Source organism: Callospermophilus lateralis, chromosome 2 (assembly GCF_048772815.1).
Source record: "Callospermophilus lateralis isolate mCalLat2 chromosome 2, mCalLat2.hap1, whole genome shotgun sequence".
NCBI lineage: Eukaryota > Metazoa > Chordata > Mammalia > Rodentia > Sciuridae > Callospermophilus > Callospermophilus lateralis.
In genome coordinates this window covers 163,520,928-163,537,523 of record NC_135306.1, presented here as the reverse complement: position 1 = coordinate 163,537,523, position 16,596 = coordinate 163,520,928, and the positions used below count along the sequence as shown (strand labels likewise).

General features: G+C 36.9%; 2 protein-coding genes across 2 annotated transcripts in view; one reads left to right on the top strand and one right to left on the bottom strand.

Moving 5' to 3' along the window:
- Positions 1-5,273, top strand: part of Rras2 (RAS related 2) — an 81,325-nt gene extending 76,052 nt beyond the window's left edge. Inside the window, exons 5-6 of the mRNA XM_076844224.1 lie at positions 2,727-2,845; positions 4,993-5,273. Coding sequence (XP_076700339.1) covers positions 2,727-2,845; positions 4,993-5,080 — 207 coding nt within the window. The 3' untranslated portion in view covers positions 5,081-5,273. The remainder of the gene's footprint in view (positions 1-2,726; positions 2,846-4,992) is intronic.
- A 10,437-nt stretch (positions 5,274-15,710) lies between these two features.
- The window catches only part of Spon1 (spondin 1), a 261,030-nt gene continuing 260,144 nt past the window's right edge, over positions 15,711-16,596 (bottom strand). The window contains exon 16 of the mRNA XM_076844222.2: positions 15,711-15,874. Within this exon, the coding sequence (XP_076700337.1) occupies positions 15,711-15,874 (164 nt within the window). The remainder of the gene's footprint in view (positions 15,875-16,596) is intronic.

Below are 16,596 nucleotides of genomic sequence, written 5' to 3'. Positions count from 1 at the left end.
AGAGAATTCTTTCCAGTTCATTATATGATATCAGAATTACTCTGAAACTGAACCAAAGACATGGAGACAATGGTCTGGCGTCTCTCATGAACATACACGTAAAAGTTCTTAATAAAATGTTAGTAATTAGAATTTAGCAGTATATGAAAAGGATAATACATTACTTAAGTATGGGTTTATTCCAGTAATGCCATTGCACTAAACTATTATTTAGTTTAATATTTGAAAATGAATTCATATAATTCACAATGTTAACAGAAAAGAAAAAGTCATGATCATCTCAGTAGATGGAGAAGAAAATATTTGATAAAATTTAATATCCTTTTCTGATAACACTGTTTACAAATAGAAAAATGAGAAATTTTGGTAACTGGATAAAAGGCATCTATCTATAATAAAATTCTGTAACTGACTACATACTTAATGGTGAAAGATGAAGTGCTTTGTCCCTAAGATCAGAGACATAGCAAGAATACTCTTTTTACCACTTCTGTCATTTATAGGATGTTCTGGGCAGTGTAGTAGGCATGAAACAAAGGCATCCATGTCAGAAAAGAAGAAATAAAAATGTTTATTAACAAGTTACATGATTATATAGAAAAGCCTTTAGAATTCTGCAAAAGAGCTCTTAGATAAGTGAATTTAGAGGGTTTCCAGACTATAAAATAAATACACAAAATCATGTTTCTGTTTATATAATATAAAACAAGTTGTTATTGAAAAGTGAGCAGAAAAATGTGGTTCTGTATGGGTTATGGGTTTACAGATTTTCTTTTCCCCATTTGACATTTTTTTTGTGGTGGTGCTGGGGACTGAACCCAGGTCCTAGCTCGTGCTAGGCAAGCGCTCTACCACAAAACCTCATTCCCAGCCCCCATCTGATTTTTTATTCTTTGTTTATTTTAGTGGTGATGACAGCAGTGAAAGGAATTTTATCCCAGAAACATAATTTTAAGCCCCACTATGTAAATGTAAAATAGTTTAATAATTTTTGGTAAAAATCTCTATTCCAATTCTTTTTTTAAAGATAATTTTTTTTAAAGAGAGAGAGAATTTTTTAATATTTATTTTTTAGTTTTCAGCGGACACAACATCTTTATTTGTATGTGGTGCTGAGGATCAAACCCAGCGCCAAGCGCATGCCAGGCGAGCGCGCTACCGCTTGAGCCACATCCCCAGCCCTCTATTCCAGTTCTTTACAATTTAAAATATATTGAGTAGCCAGGTGCCCTGGTGCATGCTTGTAATCCTAGTGACTCTGGAGGCTGAGGCAGGAGAATTTAGACCAGTTCCAGACCAGTTTGAGCAATTTCATGAGGCCTTAAGCAATTAGGGAGAGCCTGTCTGGGGTTGGGGATGTGGCTCAGTGGTAAAGTGCCTCTGGGTTCAATCACCAGCACCTCCCTGCCTGCCCACCAAAATCCTGTCTATCTATGGTCTTTATTTATTCATGTTTTCTTATTCTGGCCTACCAGTTTTATGTCAACAACGCTACCCTTCCTATGGTAACTGATTTCCTCCATGTGTTCATGAGTGTTGCCTGTGTATCAGGTACTGTGAACTCAATGATGAGGAGACCCTGTGGCCCTAGAAGCATATGGTCTTCTCATCTAGACGTCTTGCTATTTTCTCTCTTTCTGTGCTATATTCCAGCCAGAAGAGGCTTGTTTCAGTTCCCAGGACTTAGAAATCCCATTTTTACAGCTTCACACATACCATTTCCTTTCTTAGAGCTTCCTCACTCCAAGCTCTATTCTAACCTCCTCAGGGTTAGATACTTTCATAGCACTTTGTGCTTTTCTTTCCTAGGATGTATTGTTGTATTTAATAGATTTGTAGTCCAAAATCTTGTATGGTAGCATATTGACCCTTGATATTCACAGAGGACTGCTTCTAGGTCTCCCCCACAATAATATCCCCCAGGCACTAAAATCTTTGTATGCTCCAGTTCCTTCTATAAAATGATAGAATTTGCATCTAACCTACACATGTTTTCCTATTTACTTTAAATCGTCTCTTCATTACTTATAATGTATAGTAGCTTGTTGATGAGGGCCAGAGACAAGTCAAGATGGCGCCTGGCACTTTGCCAAGAGGAGTGGTTTGAGAAGTAACGCCAGCGAGCCATTAAGATGATAGAGATTCCTTAATGACTGACTGCTGTGTCTAGATTATGTCAATTAAGTTAAGTTGTGTGTAATCATTAAGATGATGAAGATTCCTTATTGGTTGACTGCTGTATCTAGTTTATGTTAATTAAGATAAGCTGTGTGTAATTAGTTAAGTATATATACCTCTGCTGTCCTGCAATAAAGCGGCTCCCACTGGATCAATCTTCACAAGTTCCTTGTCGTCCCCCCCCCCCCCCCCCCCCCCCCGCCCCCTATTTCGCCCAGCCAGACTGCGGCAGCTTGTGTTATTTAGGGAATAATGACAAGAACAGAAGATCTGTATATGTTTAGCATAGTTTGATTCAAATATTTTTGATCTGCAGTTATAACTTGTTTGGAGCCCACAGATTTTGAGGGCTGACTATATTTCTGTCACAGGTATGTTCTTCTGAGTTGTTTTACAGAGGTGGGCTTCAGTTTGTGTTGAGCTATAAGGTCTGTTGGTTCATCTTGTAAAAGAGCCTGACCTCTTTTTGGAATAACAGTACAATCTTTAGTCAGGATTAGATGGAGCAAATTAATACTGTACCTTAAACACAGCTCTTGGAATTTCAGGTTACGCAGGAGGAAGGACAGCAGTTAGCACGGCAACTTAAAGTAACATACATGGAGGCATCAGCAAAGATTAGGATGAATGTAGATCAAGCATTTCATGAACTTGTCCGGGTTATAAGGTAAGCAAAACATATGCTGGAAGTGTTTTATGAAATTGTTATTTTTAGTAAGAAAGAAAATTGTATGTAGGAGTAGTTCTTTTCTAGGGGTTAATGCACATGGGGTGTTAAATTTTAATTAAGTATACAATATATTCTGAGCACTTCTAAATGTAATTTATTATATTAAAGTAGAAAGTACATTTAGGAATTTTGAGAAGAATGAATGCAGCTTCCCAAGGTGATGGTGTGGATGTAGTGATGACAGCAGCTAACATTGGAGTGGTAATCAAATATCTGCCTGATATTATGCTAAATGCTTTGAATGTATTATTACAGTTAGTCCCCAATAAAACCCAGGAAGCTAAATACTTTATTTTATATTTACTTTCAGATGAGAAAACAGAAGTACAGATAAGTTAAATAACTTGTTTAAGGTTTAGACATATTAAATGACAGAGCTGGGGCTTGAATCCAATCTCTGATTCCAGAGCTGGTGTTCTTGGTTTTTACTTCTTACTACCTTCTAAGAGTAAGAGAGGTAGTAGAGATTTAGCAGTCTCATGAAGTGTGAAGCATGATACCCCAGTCTACAAAGAGTTTTTTCTGGTAGATGGTCTAAGAGGTCCCTAGTGGTTAAGAAAGTGTTTATGGGGCTGGGGTTGTGGCTCAGTGGTAGAGCGCTTGACTAGCATATGTGAGGCACTGGGTTCAAACCTCGGCACCACATAAAAATAAATAAACAAAATAAAGGCATAGTGTCCATGTGCAACAACAATAACAACAAAAAGAAAGTGTTTATGGATTCCAAAGCTTGTGGTGATGGGTTGTGCCTACTGGAGTGACTGTATATGCTATATTGCTGCATGTGAGAAAGAAAGATTAAGTTGCTTCAGTGAACTTTCCTCCCTCCCTCCCTTCCTCCTTCTCCTCCTCCTCCTCCTCCTTCTTTTTTTCTCCTCCTCCTCCTCCTCCTCCTCCTCTTCCTCCTCCTCCCCCTCCCCCTCCTTTTTTCCTTCTTCATTTTTTTTTTTCTAGTTAAGTCAGTTTGACAAGAACTTAAAATAAATAGGCTGTTGTTCATTCTATATCTCAAGTGAATTGACACCTGAGCTGTAGGCTTCTTGGATATTCTTTCTATGGAGCAGAAAAAGTGAAGGTTATAGGTTTTAGTTTTTTAGTAGTTTGTTAAAAATCTAAATCCTGTTGTTGTCAGAGTTTCAGTTGTGCAAGATGGAAGAGTCCTGGAAACAGATGGTAGTGATGGTTGTTTAACAGTGTGAATGTAAATGAATGCCACTGACTTACACAACTTAAAAACCGATTAAGCTGGAAAATTTGATGTTTTATTTAACCATCCCCCATCTTAGTTCTATTTTTGCGTTAAACAACTGGTGAACTGTTTTTTTTCTTAAAATTTTTTGGAATATCTTGTCCTTTTTTACCCTCAAGAGCTATCCTTATCCATTAATCAAGCGGGAGTGAGAAAGGGAGGTAGAGAAGGCTTTTTGACTTTTTAAATGCCAGACACTGTCATGCAAATTTAAACATTACAAGATGTTAAATCCTCATAATAGCTGAGAAAGCTGAGTTTTTATTATTCTCTTCTAAGGAGGCCTAGAGAGGTGGACTAAATTGTTTTTATACTGACTCTATCTACTAAAAGGAATAAGAACTGCATGTATACTTTTTTTAAAAAAAATACTTATTTTTTAGTTGTAGTTGGATACAATACTTTTATTCCATTCATTCATTTTTATGTGGTAATGAGGATCAAACCTAGGGCCCTGAATGTACTACCACTGAGCGCTCTACCACTGAGCCACAACCCCAGCCTTGCAAGTATACTTTTTGAAGGTAATTTTATATGGTAGGCTCCAAGGTATGTTTATCCTTAAGTATATTATAGGGTTAAGGAGACTCAAATAGAGAAGGGAACATGGAGGTTACTGAGTCCAGCATCTCATCCAATTGAGGGCTCTCCCATGAAGGCAGCTTAGTTTGTGCTGATGCGTTTGTGCCCCCTTGTTTTGTTTTTCTTTCAAAGATACGCTTGAATCCCCAGTTGAACATTGGAGAGCAAATGCACTTAAATGAGACTTGTCCAAAAAGAATCTGTAAACTGATTACCTAGTAGGAAACTATATTTAGACTTTTTTGTCTTACAGGAAATTTCAAGAGCAAGAATGTCCTCCTTCACCGGAACCAACTCGGAAAGAAAAAGACAAGAAAGGCTGCCATTGTGTCATTTTCTAAGAATCCCTTGAATTTTAGCTACCAACTGCCAGGAAAAGCCCTCATCTCCTTCTCCTCTCCTGATGGTTTACATCATGTTGGTACCTTTCTAGCCTTAGACAAATGATCACCGTGTTAGCCTTAGACCAAGAAGCCGGCTAATCCTTTCCATGAAGCTAATATAATGGTTCTTTCCAGACCAATTTAAAGGAAACACTAAGGCTGCTTCAAAGATTATCTGAGTCTTTCTAAATACATGTCTACATATTCTTTTTTTAAGGGCTTACATCTTAATAGGGATGAATCAGTTTTGGAACCTAAGCTGTTTGCTAAGCTGAAGTTTTAGGTTGTGAAATAATTTTTAACTTCTGGAATCATATTACCTACTGTTATTCTAACCTCCATAGGAGGGTTTTTTTTTTTTTAATATGAATTTTTTGCCTATCTTTAAAGATTTTGATGTCAACCTTAGTTAACCTTAAATACACTGAATGGCGTCTACAAAATTGAGACATATCAGACCTTTCTTGATACTACAGCTTTTGTTTCCCAGTGGCCAAAATACCAAAATACCTATTGTATTTATGGATTAAAAACTGCTTATCAAGCCTGTTATGACTCCTCCTCTTGAAGATGATAGTGTTCTATGTGGCCAAATATTTGGACTCATTCTGGACTTGCGCATCTCAATGTGTACTTGGTTTCTTAATTTTACTCTTTCACAGCCATGCTAAGGATAAGAATGAATTATTTCTGTCTGTCTTCCTTTTCAAGTATTTCTGGTTTAAGGGATTCAAAAAAACTAAAGTTGTTTTTGTTTGCTGTAATATAAAATACGGAATTGAGCTTTCCAGAGTCAGAGATGATTAATGTTTTTGCTATATACTTTTATACATTATTTTCTTATTGAACTAGTTAACAAGTATTTTTATATGTTTGTAAGCAAATATGCTTCACAGCATACCTTGTGTATATGTAAAGATAAGTATTTAATTCTCACTGTTCACTTTTAACTGACAAAGAAAAAAAAAAGTGGAAACTACAGAAACTGTGGTAGAACTTTTACTTGCTGGTCTGATCCTGGTTGTATCTATCTTTGGCCAGTTTTATCCCCATTCAAGAAACCTTCCCAATCGAATACAACTGGATGAGACTCTGAAATCATTTCAATATCCCCTGCTATATATTGACTGTTATATCAAGTATTAATTGTAAAACTTGTAATTGACAATTAGTATAACTGTGGATGGCTTCTGATTTTGTTTTAATTCTGTGGATTGTGTTTAAACAATTCAAAAGTATGTTCCTGATTTTGAGATACTAAGTGGTATTGCACAGTTGTCACTTTATTGAATGTGTACAACAGTCCCATGACCTTTATAGAGCATACCCTTGGATAGCTTCAGGTGCTGAAATTAAAGTTGATCTGTTATCACAAGATGATATTCTATCACTCATTTTGTTATTTTAGTGGTTTTGTGAGAGTGAATAAGTATTAGAAGAAACTTATTTTAGTAGTTCTGTGCCTTTTTCAACATTGTCTTTGGGTTTGAAGCTAAAAGTCACATTGGTTATTTAGTATGTGAATTTGATATGAAACATTTTGGTGTTCTTAGTGATTTCTTGATTCGTTTTGTAGGTCAGTGTTTTTCTTTTTAAATGAAGCCTAAAGCAGCTGAAGCAAGGCAGATGGTACATTTATTTGAAGATTAATAAAATTACAGTTTTACATTGTACTTTATAATTAAACATTAATTATGTTCCAATCTTGTAAAATTACACTCCAGGAAGATACCAAATTTATCCTGTGTCATTTGCTACTTTACTAGCACTATCACATATCCTTCGTAGTGCTTTTAGTTGGGAATTTTGCTTTGCCTTGTTTTGTTATTATTTCTTTTTTTTTTTGTTTTGTTTTGGTTGGTAAAGTTTTATTTCTGTCATAGGCAACTTCACATAAGAGTCTGCTTACATAATGTCCAGATTTAATGGGATATCCTTCAGATTTTATCTCAATTTTTTTCTTTGTGCTTTGCTTTGGATTATTTTTGTTGCTGTAATCTTCAAGTTCCCTAACCTTTACTTCTGCGTTTGTTTAATCTGCTAGTCATCCTGTCTACTGAATTTTCATTTCAGATGTTTTTTCTCTACAAGTTCTATATCCTATTTTAGTCCTCAAGTTCATGTATTCCTCTTCTCAATGGGCTTCATAAGAGAATTGAGCTCTTACTGTCTTATTTGTTGTGTGTTATAAATTAACTTTTCATCTCTGCAGCTAAAATAGTACTTAGCTATGTACCATCTTTGGGCAATTGAGGAATTAATCACTCAGTAAACTCTTCAGGGCTGTCTTTTCTCACAGGTTGAGAAAGGCTGCTTTTATTATTTGAACATGGTCTTAATAGTTTTAATATTTTTGTTCATCTCTTTCACTATTTGGAATTGTTTCTGTTGCCTGATTTTTCTCTTATTTCACATTTTCTTGCTTTTTCACGGATTTAGTAAATTTTGGTTGGATGATAGACATTGAATGCTTTATGTTGGGTGTCTAGATTGTATTATCTTCATCTGCAGATTTTGAGGCTTTGTTCTGGTAGTCAGCTAATTTACTTGCCGTTTATTCTGGTCTGTTCAGGTCTTGTTCTGAAGCTCAATATAGTTTCAAGTAGCCTTTTTTCTCTAGATAGTTTAGTTTCACTACTTAAATGTGGCCCTTTGGGGGACTCTACTAAAAGCCCTGAGTGATCAGTAAGGACTTTACACTTTGTCTTGTGTGAATTCAAACAATTCCCAGCCCCATATGAGGTATGGGAATCTATTCTAGTCATAGCTCTTGGGTCATTCTTTGATCAATCTCCAGAGCTTCACCCTACACCTATGTACTTTAGTAGTTGGCAAAGACTTATTGACTGTACATATTCGTGGATCTCCTTTTCTGGGTATCCCTTCTCTCCCTTCAGAACTTTATCCAATTACTTTCAGATGCTGAGCTCCAGTGTCAGTCTTCTCAGCTCAGGGAAACTTTTGAGCCCTGCTTGGAGTCTCCTGCCCCTTCTACAGTCTGGAATGTGCCTCTATAAGTAGAAAGCCAGGGCAATCTTAAGGCTTACATTATTTGTTTCTTTTCCATTTAGGATAATAGTGCAGTACTCCCTGGTCTGAAAACAGTTGTTTTGTACATGTACTCTAAATTTTTTTGGTGGGGAAGTCTTGGGGATTGAACCCATGAGTCCGTTACTGCTAAGCTTAAATCCTCCTCCCTTTTTAAAGTATTTTTGAGACAGGGTCTTGCTAAGTTGCTGAGATCTCACTAAATTGCTGAGGCTAGACTTGAATTTGTGATCCTCCTGCCTCAGCCTGCCAGGTTACTGGAATTATAGGCCATCACATCCAGCCAATTCTGTTTTGTTTGTTTTTACTTTGTTTTATTTTTGAGAGAGAGGGTTTTGCTGTATTTTCCAGGCTAGCATCAAACAGGACCCTGAGTTGAAACAATCCTCCTGACTCAGCTTCCTGAGTCAATACTACAGATATGGACTATCCCACCCAGTTTAATCTCGTGTTTTAACTGTCAAAGTTAGGAGGATAAATCTGTTTCATAACTCCCTTATAAAAAAATTGAAGTGTCTGTTCTCCCATTTGATTTCTTTCTTCTCTTTCTTCAACTACTTCTGCTCCCCTCCTTCTCTATTCCTTTCTTTCATCCCCTACCCCCTCCTCCTTCTCTTCCTTCTCCTTTTTTGTTGTACTAAGGATTGAACCCAGGGTGCTCTACTATTGAACTGTACCCCCAGCTCATTTTACTTTGAGAACAGGGTGTTGCTAAGTTGCTGAGTCTGGCCTCAGGCTTGCTATCCTCCTGCCTCAGCCTCCTGAGTAGCTGGGATTACAGGTATGCACCACCACGTCTGGCTCCTATTTTATTTCTGTTTGTAGAGTCAGAGGTTTAGTTCTCTGAATCTCTGACTTGAAAACTTTTTTCTCTGTATGTGTCGTGAGTAGTTCTCGTCTATGTGGCCATTATTTTCTCTCTTAATTGGGGGTTGGCAAACTTTTTCTTTAAAGAGCTAGATAACTAAATGTTATGTTGGGCTTTGAAGGCCATATGGTCTCTTTCCCAACTACACAATTCTACCATTCTAGCACTGTGAAATAGCCATAAACAATGCATAAATAAGAGAACAAATGTGGCTGAGCTCCAATAAAACTTTGTGTATACTGAAATTTATGTTTTATGTCATGGTCAAATGTCATGAAATACTCGTCTTTCACATTAGTTTCCCATTCATTTAAAATTGTAAAGACCATTCTTTATGAAAACAGATGGTAGGGTAAATTGACCCTTGGGCCATGGTTTGCCAGCCCTAGTCTGTGCCACATTTAACATTTGAGGTTTCTACTTAACTTTAGAATTTCTTATGTCTCTTTGTTTTTGTGGAAATTCAGTAGAATTTCCTGAATGTATGATGATGAATTTCTGTCTTATGAGTTTTCTCCTTATGTTGCTTATTAAGAGACTTATAGTATTTCAGAATTGGACATTATGCTCTAATTGGTGCACATGTTGCTTTGGTGATTTGCTAATTTCAACAGATTTGTAGGATTGGAATGTTATGTTATAAATTGGTCTCTTACATTATCCTTTGATTTTTAAAATTTGATATCACAAGGTTGTACATACTCAAGGTCTAGCTTTGCTCTTTTAACTTTTCATCACCACTTGACATGTTTTAATTCATTTTCTTCCTTTTCTCATTGCTAAACATTTGATTCTATTGAACAGATAATTGGGAGGTAAACAGGAGGAGATGACGATCAAGTGATCATTTTCAAATTCTCATCACTATCTAATTAAGGCTATTTAACCTGTGACTGCCTCTAAAGTTTCAAGTATTTTTTTAAAAGCAAAATGGTATTTTAATTGTTAAGAAAAGGTATTTTAATGAAAAATACTTGACTGAGCAGTTTTTTGGGGGGTGCAAAACTGAATTTAGGTGTTCTGGAAAACAGATAAATATGGAACCATTCATTCAGATGATTTGGAGTCTAATAGAGGAAGATTAAGAATGACACAAATGCACGCTGGGTCTCCATATTTCAAGGAAAAGTATGAAAAGCACGCTAAAAGCATTGTCTAGTCCAGCTGATGGGAGGGTAGATGGGAGGGTTTTTCAAGGAAAAATCTTAGTTAGAAATGATGTTTTTGCTGGAGTTCAACAGATTTGTAGGATCTGAGATGGCAAAGAGAGAAGAGTGATGTGGCAGAAAGACTGGGAAAAGCCTGGGCCAAGGCAGAATGCAGGATGTGTACTGAGATTGGAACCTTGGTCTAAAAAAGTTCTAGTGCAAAGGAAAAAAATATCATCACTTAGACTGAGATCAGGTTGTGGGGGACCTTTAAACAGGATGACCTCTCTATATATAATAGGAAACTGCCAAGGATTCTGAATAGGAGTTTCCTGGATCTAATCTTAGTGGTAGTGTGAATGCAGAGAAGTGCAAATTTAAGAAGGGGATGTCAGGCAAGAGGTTGTTGGAATCCTGGAATCTGTCCTCTTATTATCATACTCTTTGTGAGGACAGCGTCATGTACTTTGTGTTTATTACCTTACTCATATGGCTTGGCATGTGCAGAAAAATAACTTGACTGACAAATGAATGATTTCAGAAAAAGATGATGAAGACCTGAGTAGAATGGGGAGAAGGAGACTGAACATCAGAGATACATCTTGGAAATAAGGCTCTAAAATATTGAATCTTGTTGAGCAGAATGATAGTAGTCTTATTAATTAAAATAAGGAGCTCAGGCAACTCTAATGATAGTGACGGGGGGCTAGTCAGGAGGCATTGGGAAATGGGGATTATTGTTTCAGAAGATGTATAGGTTCAGATTTGGAATATATCAATTTTAAACTGAATGAAGAGAGAGAAGTGGATAATACCCACTAGAGAGTGTTTCAGAGAAGATCCCAGGATAAAATTTTATGGGAAAACAAAGACTTGGGGAGTAGAAAAGTAAGAGGCAGCAAAAAGCCAAGAGCAGCAGCCAGAAACTGAAGAGAACTAGGAGCCTGTATTGTCCAGGAGGCCAGGAGAACACATAGGGATGGTAAATGCATTGGGTGCTATGCAGAGGACTGCGGGGTGAGAGGCAGCAGTGGTAGTTTTCAGGTCATTGGTGACTTCCTTAGATTCTTTTTTTAGTTGTCTGGTTTTGGAAACTAGATAAGAATGAGTTGTATAATTGGAGAAACTAAATGTGGGCTATTTTGAGAAATTCAGTGGCAAAAATTAGGGTGCTGGGGCAGTTATCTTGCTTTAGAGGGTAGGCTGTTAGAGGAGTAAGAAACGGAGACTGTGCAAGGTATTTAATCATAGGTATGTCAGTACACAAATCTGGAACTAGGTGTTACTGTCTAGATGCTGAAGCCTCTGAAATATTCTGAAAGCTTGGGGTTTGCCGGCTCACATCCCTTTCTGATCGGGGAGAATGGCACCGTGCAGAGCTTCTTAGGCATCTGTTAAAGCTCCAGTTTAAAGAAATATTTAATCTCCAGTTTTGTGGGCTGAACCTTTTGCTAAGTGCAATGAAAAATGAATTAACTAGGAAAATTACCATTTTCTTGGGTATTGTGGCAATGTCAGATGAGTATAAAAGTTTCTAAAAACTTGCTTTCCATTTCTATATCTCCTTTGTGAATGTTTTCAGGTTATTGGTCTTGCTCTGAGTAGTACCAGTATAGTGGTGAGGGGAGCAAGAGATTAAGCTATGTTTCACAAGTGGCCCTCTGACTTTCTAGGTAGGCTAATAAGTTTAGTTTAGGATCACCCAAGATCACCTGTTGGAGTACAGGAGTTGTATTCCAACACTTTGAAAAACAGAAACTGTACTTTTACAAACTCCCAAGTATTGTAAAGAATAAGTAGTCTTGAGTAAGATGTTTGCTCTTTTTTCTCCTGTTAGTACTTAAAAACTATTTGAGATAAGAAAAATGTTTAAGTATGTAACTACTAAAAATGTGAGAACTATTATCAGTAGGCTAAATATGAGAAGAGCAATATGAGAAAATGTTAATGCTGTCCTATGTTAAGATATCATAAATGTTAAGTGGAAAGTCTTAAATTACATTTTGCTGTGATGATAACTGTAAAGATTATGCATACTTATTTTATCATGACTTTTTTTTTTATAAGTGATTGAAATGCAACTCAAACTCGCTTCAACACAAAGTGGGCATTTACTAGTCTATGAAGAAGTGAGGGATGGGCAGAGTACAGTAGGCTTTCATTGAGTCCACAAGGACCTGCACTCAAGGTGAGAACTGCTCCATTTTTGAAGGTCAGGTAGAAGAGTTCCTTAGTATGAGAAAACTTGTGTTGATTCCGAGGTCAGAAAAGGTAAACTGTTCCCAGCTTTCACAGCTATTCAGTGCAGCAGTCGTTTGAACTTAGGATTCCCCAGGTTTAACCATTACACAGCTTCTGCTACTCCACCCTATGGAATATATAAGGCTTCTGAACCCACAAGATTTCCGAAGTAGAGAAATCATTATTTAAATGTGACATTTTAGAATAGATCTTTTCCTTTTGGTTTCAAAGGATTTAAATTGAAGAATTAGCTTCATGCTAATTAACATTCAGCTGCTATTTATAATTTGTTACTGCATCAATCATTTTCAAAAGGGACTGATTTATTTTCAGTCTCCCTACTTTGGGCAATATTGAAGAACAATATGAATCATTCTATTAAAACTAATAGCACCAAATAACAAAGTAGTGGAAATGGCTGTCTTCCTTGATTCTGTGTTTTAACTAGAGATTAAACATTTATGGTTTAATCTAGTTTGAATAATAGTACCCATTTCTTTAGGGTATAAATATTTAACTCCTTTCTAAGCGAACTAATGCCATGTAACAAAATTTCCAAAACTGTTTAAAAAACAAAACTATAAAAACTCCAGGTCAGATTCCATTAAACAATATCTGGAGAGGACTTTTTGCAGTTGGGTTTTCAGATTTTTTAAAATTTTATTTTTTATTCTTCATTGCCTGAAGCATAGGCTAAACAGAAATAGGTCACAGATAATTTGTGGGTAATTTTTGTATATTGACTTCTTAGCAATGGTCTTTATAGGTTAAGTTTCTGGAGAGTTGAAGTGACGTGAGAATGTGTAATGTACCCTTACTTCTTGGAAGGGAGTACAAAGACTTTGAGTATGCCTAACACATATTTAGTACACAAACTTCAAGTGAAAAATAGCACAAATTCTTTTTTTTTTTCTTCAGTTATGGGTCTAAAGAAGCCCAGGTTTTATTATTTGCTACAACAGATTTTCTTCAAATAAAATGCATTGGCAAGCAACAGGTAAGTAATCCAGTGTTTGACTGGGAAATGTATCTCTGAACTTCTTACTGTTATCTTTTGTGGATGTAAATAAGATAACTGGTTTGGCACTGAAAAAAAATATAATTATATCTGTTCTTTATTTGGCAGTTTTTCTTATAATCTTTACCATCTCAAGTGGAAGTTCAAACGGATTGCATTTTTGTAGTAAAAAGTCTTTATTTCCAAAATGATTAGCCAGAAAAACTATAAACCAACTAACAGAAGACTTTGGTAAGAAAGAGATTTGACACTTTTTATAAATTCCCCAATGCAAACAAAAAACACTTGTGTAGAGAAGCATGTTAACTGTTCTTAGCCATTAACCAATTACCTGATTTTAAATCTTCAAAATCAAGACTAAAAATGTACCCAACAGAGACCAAATAAGAACATGAGACATTAGGGCAGCTTGTCTTAGAGTTACTTAGGCCTCACCATCTTAGAGAACTTTGAATATCAAGATAACTAGATGTTGCAAAAGTGGGCAGATTCTTTAGCAGGACTTTGTTGTTGTTGCCCAAAGTGGAAAATTAAACCTCCTATTTTTTTTTTTTTTTTAACATTATACTCCTTTGGGGGAAGAGAGCAATTCATTGAAGAATTAAAAAAAAAAAAATAATAATAATGTTGGAAACAACTCAAAACTCCAGAGTAACTCAGGGATGTGATAACCCCTTCAGATAGAGTAAAACCCATATCTTACTGGAAATGATTGATTTGGATAACAATTGTTAAAGTATCCAACCATTTGCACATTTAATTAGCTTAAAAACACAAACAACAGACTCAATGAGTTTTTTATTGAATAGTCTCTCTTGTGTTAAAAGAAAATACATATTCAGGGCTATAGCATATATGTGTTGTTTGGAAATATCCTGAAGTATTTAATGCAAATTCTTAAAAGTAGCATATCCAAAGCATTGTATGCATCTCGCCCATGATATATATTTGGATTAAGCAGTAATAAAAAAAAGGCCTGCAAAAGAAGTGAAACTATAGTTTTAACAATAAATGCATGAGCAAAAACTGTCAGTGGGCTCAACTGAGGAAAAATAGTGCTTTTACGCTAATCATTGGTAGTCAGTCTCCCTGAATTTGGTGTGCTTATAATGGCTTAGAAGGGAGTAGATTTCTCATATTCATGAGAACCAGAGCCCTGGTGTAGAAAGCTGACACAGGCTTGTCTTTGTACCAGAATTTCAGCTTGTTTCCATAATATTCGTTTCTCTAGATTTTGTCTTAGTCTTTTTCTCTCTTTATATAAAATTTTATGACTAAAAAATAACTTAGGTTCAGAGATGGTAGTTTTGTTGAAGAAATGATATTGGGGCCTTTGGGCAGACTTAGCAAAATGTTGGTATAACTAAAATGTTTTCTTTTTAGAAACTGATTTGAAAACTTCAAAGTCTGGATAGATATATAGGAAGATTTGAAAACTCAGGGTTTGGAACTGGCAGGAAAATTTGGGTGCCTTGGCCTTGTTTCCAATAAGAATCTTTTATCAAAGCATTCATAAGGCTAGCTTCCTTAGGAGAATTTTGATACCAAAACCCAAAGTAAAACCAGGGGAAGACAACTTTCTATACCTCATACCCTTCAACACTGGTGTAAGAACTGGTTCCATTTAAATACAGCAGTCATCATTTTCATCCTTTGGGGTATCAGGAGCCAATATTAGGAGGCAAGGTAAATGTACATAGAGTTTCTTAGTGTATGAATAAAAGCTACCCATATCAGTTCTCCTTCAGACCGTTTTCCCCCAAGAACTTATAATGACTGAGTAGACTTAACAAGAGACTTAAAGTTCCACTAAATGAAGAGAGATAGGCAAATGGAAGTTTTCTGCAAGAATGAACAGGTCAAAGATAAGAAAGAGGGGAATCTGTTCTTTTCATCTGACAGGTGTGTTTACTACTTGCTGCACCCTGGCACCCAGGCACACAGTCATTTCCAGACACAGTTCCCCCTCCATGTGGAGGAGGCCAGGGTCTCTGTCCTGCCTGGCCAGGTGGATGCTCCAGAGGAACATGCTTCAGTTTAGTTCAAGGCAACTGACACTAATTTCTCTGTAGGAAGAGGGCCAAACATAATTGAGGAAGCCCCACATGGCCTGTACCCACCAAAAAGTATCCACAAAGGACATCCCTGGCATCCACAAGACTATTGGGCAAACAAGACTGCAAAAATGAAAACTAAACAAGCAAACAGTCCAACCATTGGTGACTCTGGAATCTCGAGTGCAGCCCTGGGAAACGTGTATCCCTGCTAACAAGGGTGAACGTTGCATGCTCTGATCTCCTTCTTGTCTTTGCAGCTGGTAAACTGGGAGCTTTTGAACCTCTTCTTCACAGTCATGTAGCGTTCTTGAATCCCACCTCCACACAGTTTGGTGCATTCTGACCAGGCTGTCCATGGGCGCATCCTACAGCCTGGAAACATGAGAATGCCTGGTTAGGTCAGGAGAATTGGAGTGCTGACCTCAAGAATTCATTTGTCTGGGCTCCTTCTCTGCTTCGATTTGTGGAATTAACTAATTGTTAGAGTCCTCATTAGGGACTATTCACTCATATGTGATAGATTACAAAACACACAAAAAAATCCATTCATGCTTTGTGGTTCTTCTGTGAAGGGGCAGAGTTCAGTTCTTTACCTTTTGAATCTGAGCTTGGCAACATGACTTGCTTTGACCAGGGGCTATCTTCCTAGGAGGATTATGGCACCAAAACACCAAACCAAACCAAGGGAAAAATGCTTTTTGCACACTCAGTAACTTTGATCTGTGGTGTAAGCACTGGTTACCTTACATTTAAGCAAAGCAGCCCATCAATTGAAACAGCTAGAGAAAAGTTGCTAAGAACCTGTCCACCACTGTTTGAATCTGGATAAACCTATGGGAGAAACCATGTAGAGAAAGGCCCAGCTATCCCTTGATGCCCCAGAAAAGCAGTTGAGGCCTGTATGGCTCATGTAGCTCTTTGATTGTGGCCACATGAATGAGAATGAACACAAGCTAGACCTCAGAAGAATAATCCAGCTGAATGAGCTCAAGTCACTGACCTGCAGCATCATGTTAATAAATGATCTTTTAAAAAGTTGCTATTTGGGGGGCTGTGGCTGTGGCTCAATGGTAGAGCACTTGCCTAGTATGTGT